Consider the following 7,480-nt stretch of genomic DNA (forward strand, 5'->3'; position numbering starts at 1 on the left):
ATAGTCTACACCACGGATTTTCAGTACTCTCCATGCTATCTGAAGTCTCTGATTTGGAGAACCTGCTCCAAATACCAACAAGCCCATTAAAGAAATTCATCCTTTCAATTCTGTTTCTCTAGAACCACTCCTGGTACCACAATCTGTATTATTCAGGGTTCTCCAAAGAAACAGACCCGGTAGAATGAATATGTACAGTGATTTATCAGCTTAGCTCACAGGATAGAGTGTGAGTAGTCCAATAATGGCTGCACCACACTGGAGAGGCTGAGAATCCATAGTCGCTCAGTCCACAAGGCTGGATGTCTCAGTAGTCCCAATTTGGCGCTGAAGGTCTGACAAATTCCAAAAGATCAGCGCTAGTCTTCAGTCTACAGCAGCAAGATGAACTCACCAGCAAGAGACAAGGCAAGCAGCAAAAAGCCTGGCATTCTGCTCTGCCTTTGTCTTTTATACCAGCTGCCATCAGAAGGTAATGCCCACATTTACGATGTGTCTTCAGGCTTTAGATGATCCAGTCAAGAAGATCTCTTTCATTTCAGTTAATCCCAGATCCAATCAAGTTGACACCCAGGATTAGCCATCACACACAGTTTTACAAAAACTTACCAGGCCTGCTGATCACAAAAGTTTTGGGGTCAGTTCCTCTTGGGGGGGGGTCTCTGGGGGATCCCAGACGGGCCTCCAAATGTTGTACCTCATCCACTGGACCCCAGAAAGACCACCGAGGACCCAACACACCAAAATGCAAAAGCAAAGGTTTATGGTTTATTCGGGCTTAAGCTCAGGCTCTCAGACCTCACCAATGCAACGGATCTGTGCTGAGAGCCCAGGGCGAGGGAAGAAGGGGCTTTTTACAGGTTATAGACAAAGGGAGGAGGGGAATAACAGTGTCACATTGTGATTGGTCCAAGAAGCCTGCACGTGCCAACATACTTTTAAACTGATTGGATGTGTAGGATGCAGCCTTGGAGGGGCTTAAGCTCAGGCTCTCAGACCTCACCAATGCAACGGATCTGTGCTGAGAGCCCAGGGCGAGGGAAGAAGGGGCTTTTTACAGGTTATAGACAAAGGGAGGAGGGGAATAACAGTGTCACATTGTGATTGGTCCAAGAAGCCTGCACGTGCCAACATACTTTTAAACTGATTGGATGTGTAGGATGCAGCCTTGGAGGTTTCTTACTGGTGTATAAGATGCAGCCCTGTAAGTTTCTTATTCATAGGTGCTATTCTCAGGGCTGCGGAATGTGCTGACTGTTATCTGTGGGGCCAGGATTCTCCGTTTTTACCTTATAGGGCAGTTTTCATGCCCGGGCTTGCTTAATCTATAGCTTCCTGGAAGGGGGGTGGGGAATAGCAGGCAGGGGTCAGCATGCCAGGGCATGTCTAGGCATGTCTAAAGCAGCAGCCAAGCATTTTCAGAAGCTAAAAGAGCAACTAGTGGGGGTCTGGAGGGATTGGGGGGTAGCGGGTGAATGAAGAGGGTCTCAAGGTCCTACAGTGGGATTTAATATACTCCTCCATTTGTACAGATATGAGGGTGATTTCCCTCTAGGGAAAAGAGAGTTCAAAAATAAAGCACAGTGCTTGAGTCTTTTCTCCCCAAATTTGGGCTGAGAAGTGTTTTTCCTCTGAAAATTTCAAGCCACTGGGTCTGCAAGAAGTGGCCTGCCACAAGATGAGGGGAGGAGATAGGGAGAGACACCGCACGGAGGGCTGTCTGTGAAGCTGCTCTCCAGGAAGGCAGCTTCAAGGGGCACAGATCTCTAGAGCTGGCTGTGGCTCAGGGGTATAGAGGAGGGTCGCCGCAAAGGGGTGGTGGCCACAAGGTGCAGTGGCAGAGGAACAGCTCAAGACAGGAGAGACTAATCACCCACACCAGGAAGGAATTGCAGTTGGGAGACCCTAGCAGGACCTCAGAAGCAGCCAGCAAACAGTCCCAGTGTTGAATGTCGGTCTACAGAAGTACCTTCGAAAGAAACCGAAACCCCAAGAAGACCTCCTCCCTGCGAAGCCCTTCTCACACCAATTCTGCAGGGGGCACAGGAAAGACCCACACAGCAGACAAAAAGATGGTACAGCCATGCTTCCTTTTCACATGGTCTTCTGCAATGGGATGTCATCTTCCAGACATCACCAAGTGCAGTCAATTTCTCCCCTCCTTGAATCTGTACACTCTATCTGTACACAGCTACTCTGTGGTAGCTTCGATTAATATAATGCAGCTGAGTACAGAACCTTCATTCCCTGTCTCTGCCAACATCTGAAACTGCACATAAACTATACCATTTGGTTATAGCTGTTATTTCCCTTAAGAATAAAGGAAACTGCATGTAGGGAGGGATTTCTGTTGCTGTCCCTCTATTGCCTACCACAGAATAGGTTCCTAATATATTCATTCATTCATTCAATCAGTTTTCTGATCATTCATTTTGTCAAAAAATATTGAGGATGCCTATTTGATGTGCCACACATTTTTCTGGATGCTAAGGACACATCAGGGACCAACCAGACAAGAACAGAAATGAATCTGTCTTCACTGAGTTGAAATATTATTAAAGAAATCAACCAATCACTAATAACATAAACTTACAGAAAAACAAAAAGGTTATCTGCCCACAAAATTAATTTTTAAAGGGGGGAAAGACTAGGCACTAGAAGGTGGATATCACTGTACATATTTCCAAATTCTCATTGATAATAAGTAATTGAGCTAGTGTTTAAAACATTGAGATTGCCTTTGGTACTTTAAAAAGTCAGGAAATACAAAACTAAATGATGCATTGTTTGATTTTTCTTTTTATTGATGTAAAAACATTATAGGATTGAGTTCCTGATTATTTTAGAGCTAGATTCCTCAGACACATCTACAGAGACAACAAAACATTGGTTCTGCCTGCCATGCTCAGTGCTTCATTTTCAAGAATCATATCTCTGGCTGGGAATGTAGCTTAGTTGCTATAGTGCCTGCCTAGCATGCAGGAAGCCCTGAGTTCAATTCCTGACTCCTGACATTGCATTAACCTGACATGGTGGCACACATCTGCAATCCAGCATTCAGAAGATGGGAGGCAGAAGGATCAGATATTCAAGGCTGTCCTTGGGTATAGAATTGAAGGCCAGTGTGGACTACCTGAGACCTGTCTCGAGAAAAAAAATCTTATTTTCTTAACTTGAAGGTATGAATAACAGGGACATAAATGTTTTGAGGAACCAAATTTTTTTTTATAATCAAGAGCACAAAATACCAAAATGCTTGTGTATATATGAAAGTGTACAGTTTAATTGCAAAAATATTAATGATATTAACATGTTTTCTAAGGCTAGCAGTCTAATTACCTTCCAAAATGACATGAAAATAAGTTTACATCTTGTTTTTTGCCTATAAGAAGCCACTCTTTAGGAGGTTGTTATAAATGGGCTCATTGTTCTAAAATAAAACTTCATTTAGATAATGTTCTTTATAGAAAATGCAGACAAGGAGTGGGTCATAGAATAACCAAAGACTAGTAGAAATGTAGCTCCAAGTTTTGAAATGAGTGTGAGGCCATGTACTTGCTTTGTGGACATAAGACATAGTAGGCAAATATGAAGTCACCACCAAACCTGAACCCTAACACCGCTCTGCACCTTGCTCATAGGCTCAAGAAGAAAAGTGAAAACGTTTAACCTCAGATAATCCAACAGAAATCTTGGAAGGCTGGATTAATAGCTCATTCTGTTTTCTTCTTAAATTTAAGCAATCCTAACTGCAAAACTCTAAATATCATGTACTGACCACCAGGCTTGCAAGATAGAAAAGCATGACACCTAGTTAGCTTTGAATTTCTGATACTCAAGAAACAAACTTTCAGAGTAATTATGTCCTATACGGTTTATACTTTAAAAGTCAGTGCTTGTCTGAAATTCAAATTTAACTAAAGACTTATTTTTTTGTGTTACGTAAATTAACTCCCTACAGGCAATGGAAAAGGAAAACCTTGATATGTGACAAGTTGCAGGGCCCATTCGAGAAAGTTAAGCTCTAGACTCCAGCTCCTAAGTATTAGTTTCGGCTCTTTCCATCATGCGATCTCTTTTGTTTAGGAGCCTGGAACAGTGACCTGACCTGTGATATTCACCAGCGAAGAAGAAAGATGCTGGCGTGGAAGAGGAGCTGTTGAAATGTCACATCGACTCCTGTCTGTTAGTGATCAGGAAGAGGGAAGGCAGGAGAGGAGTCAGCAACTTTGGAAGGACCGAGTCACAGTCAGATCCATTAGCTCGCGCCCCAGTGTGGCTGTTACAGGCTAACCGTCGAGGGACAAGGGAGTGGGGGCACTTCATTTGCAAAGAGGGCGCTCGCAGGCGTCCCAGTGGGGGGCAGGAGACCGCCACCAGGTCTCCTTCCTTTCTCCTCCCTTTCCCTCCCGGGATCCCGAGCAAGACTAGATGGGGAGCCACCGGTCTGCTTACTGGTTTGATTCATCCTGGAGATGCAGAAGCAGGAGAAGCCGAAGAGTAGGATAGCCACCAGGGCCGTGAGCAAGTCCGCGTTCTTGGTCTTCATCTCGCTGGACCGGCGGGTGGAGGCGAAGGGCGACGCAGCAGATGCAGGGTGCGGAAAGCCAGCTCCAAAGCTGATCGCACGGTTCAGAGCACAGGAACCCGCCTGCCTGCACCCGCTCCCTGAAAGGTCGGTCGCTGGAGTCAACAGAACCCACGCCCTTCACGCAGGATTTTTGTACCTTCACGATGCATCCTCTTTTTGGACGCATTTTATGACCCTCTGGCCAGGGCTGCAGGTGGTTAAATACGATAGTGTGGGAAAGCTCCCTGCTTTCTGCCACGTGGTGAAGTAATTTATCAGATTTTGACTCAAAGGTGTGAAACAGTAGGATCCTTCACCCTTGTTTTCTGTTTGGGCTCTCCACTCGGATCTCTCTGGCTCTTCGGCAGTGTTTGGATAAAAAGCAGTCTCCTTTTCTGCAAGCACACACCTGGTTTCTGGCCCCTTATTGGGAGGAGGGCGGGATTCGAACAGGCACCTTTTTGGGTACTTCACATGCCTGAATAGCCAGGAGTTATAGCCAGATCCTAGATGAACGAAATCCTTCCCCTTCTGACTCTCTGATGTTTGCCCTGGGCCCGAGCTGCAAGCACCCAGAAGGCAAGGACTCGGCTATACCTCCTTTCCTAGCACAGCCTTGCTTCCGGGGCTATTAGAGACGGAGGGAGGACTAGAGAGGGCCAAGAGAAAGCTACTCAGCAGAAAGCTGTCTCCAGACATGATACTTCCCAGTCCACTCACTGGAGCGCCAATTTCTCAGTTTTCCCAGCACTTCTGCTTCGCGGTCTCACTTCAAGATGTTCAAGCTTCCGCATCAAAATTGCCATCTCCAGAACCCCTCTATTCTCTCAATAGTATCAGATCAGTTTCACTGGCTTTTATTATATCTCATCCTTAATAAAATTTTTACAATCCTTCTTTGAAACACCTCATTTCTAGACTGTATTTCTGTTGTTAATACCCCAACACCAACATTATTATGTGGGACATTCACTGGTCCCACTGTTGCATCCACCCTCTGCAGTTCACACTGCATCCACACCACTCTTCCAATCATATGGTCAGCGGCCACTCCTGCTTAAGTAGCTCCTCTCTTCTTGAGTGATAAAGTCTCACCCAGGCAGGCCTCTCACTGCTTTCTCATTACTTCCCATTCTAGGACAGTATAACATGCTTCTGAGACCTGTCAGCTCTAATTCTACACTGAATAGCCATGCTCACCTCTCTCTTTCTATCCTTTTGATGTCTGCTTTTCCCCTAAGATCTCTAGCATTATCAATTTTGTGTACCAACTACCGAGAATAAACCACTCTGACTTCCCCTTCTCTGAATTTCCTTAGTATATACTCACTACTTTGTATTCTGATATATTCTGAAGGTAGCCAGGCACCCCAAATGCTCCTAAGGTACACCTATGGATGAGGGCAAAATATACTCCAAGCAGACTGAGTGACTGGTAGGTACCATCAAAGATCAGGAGCATCCAATAGCTAGGGAAGGCCTTTGTGCACAAATGCCTGGGAAAGTGTTTGGTCAGCCCCTTGTGGTATGCTAAGGTAGAGCAATATAGAAGAAAAAAGCTGTCTGTGGGCCATCACTGAGGGCCCTATTTCTAATGGGGGCATGGGAAGATGAATGCTGCCTAAGATCTAACTTTCCAAAGTTTCAGTCCAGAGAACCGCTCTAGTGATCTTTTGTACAGCATGGTGATCACAGTTAATATGTACTTAAAAATATCTAAAGTTTTTTTATTGCTTGAGAATTTCATACATACATATGTTTTAATCAAATTTAGCCCCCATTCTCTCCCCTGCGATTCCTCCCCTCTCTCTCCCAACCACTTTCCTTGCAAATTCAGGTGCTGTTTTTCAAACAGTATTCCGCTTAGTGCTGCCAGTATGTACATTGGTGTAGGTCCATTTGCTGGAGATTGATGGCCTCTCAGGGTGCACATCCCTGAAAAAAATGGACGCCCCTTCCCCCAGCAGCCATCAATTGGCAATAGCTCCGAGGCTAGGGTAGCGCTTTGTGAATCTCTTCTTATTCTGGGATTTTGATTGGCTTGACATTGTATAGGTCTTGTGCATTCAGTTGCAATCACTGTGAGTTCATGAGTTCATGTGTACAGCAGCTCTGTCATGTCAGAAACACTGTTTTCTGGCAGCCACCCACTACCTCTGGTTCTTACAGTTTCCTGCTCCCTCTTCTGGATTGATGGTCTCTGAACATTAGGGGGAGAAGCTGTGATATAGGTGTCCCGTCTAGGGCTGAGAATTTCACAATCTCATAGTCTCTGCACACTGACAAGTTGTAGGTCTCTTTATTAATCACCATCTACTACAAAAAGAAGCTTCTCAGGTAAGAAATTAGCAATGCCGTAATCTATGAGTATAAGAATTAGGAAAATTTAATGTATATCCATTTAGCAGAATAATAGTGGTAGGTTCTCTCCTAGGGCCTATGATCAACCCTGCTACAAATTCTTGGTCCAGGTAATGGTTCCATCTTGTAGAGTGGGCCTGAAGTCCAATCAGGAAGTGGTTGGTTACTATGATGGTTAATTTCAGCTGGTAACTTGATTGTATTAGAAAACACTACTTAAACACAGGAGTTGGGGGACTTTTCATTTTGAAAACATAACAAGAACCTTCCATCATGTGACTTTCTTGTCTTTAAGAGTTTTGGAATCATTTCCATTCCACTGAAGGACAAAGGAAAGGCATATAGAGAAGAAATTTTGAACATAAATTTGGACACAACTTACTGAAGAATACTCAGCCTTAAATGGGGCATCTGTATCACCCTGCCAAGGCCCAGGGTACATTGTAGAAGAGGAGGCAGAAAGAATACAGGAGCCAAAGAACAGGAAGGAGTGCTATCATATACCATCTTCCAAATATGACATGGCCTTTGCCATCATGAACACACAGC

The 7,480-nt window shown here is 44.6% G+C and overlaps 1 protein-coding gene across 1 annotated transcript in view; it reads right to left on the minus strand.

The window, feature by feature from the left end:
- The window catches only part of Mgat4d (MGAT4 family member D), a 92,870-nt gene extending 88,321 nt beyond the window's left edge, over window positions 1-4,549 (minus strand). Inside the window, 1 exon segment of the mRNA XM_008843451.1 lies at window positions 4,456-4,549. Within this exon segment, the coding sequence (XP_008841673.1) occupies window positions 4,456-4,549 (94 nt within the window).
- Between the last annotated feature and the right edge of the window lie 2,931 nt (window positions 4,550-7,480).

The sequence above is a fragment of the Nannospalax galili genome, unplaced genomic scaffold (genome assembly GCF_000622305.1).
Source record: "Nannospalax galili isolate Female #2095 unplaced genomic scaffold, S.galili_v1.0 scaffold359, whole genome shotgun sequence".
Taxonomy (NCBI): domain Eukaryota; kingdom Metazoa; phylum Chordata; class Mammalia; order Rodentia; family Spalacidae; genus Nannospalax; species Nannospalax galili.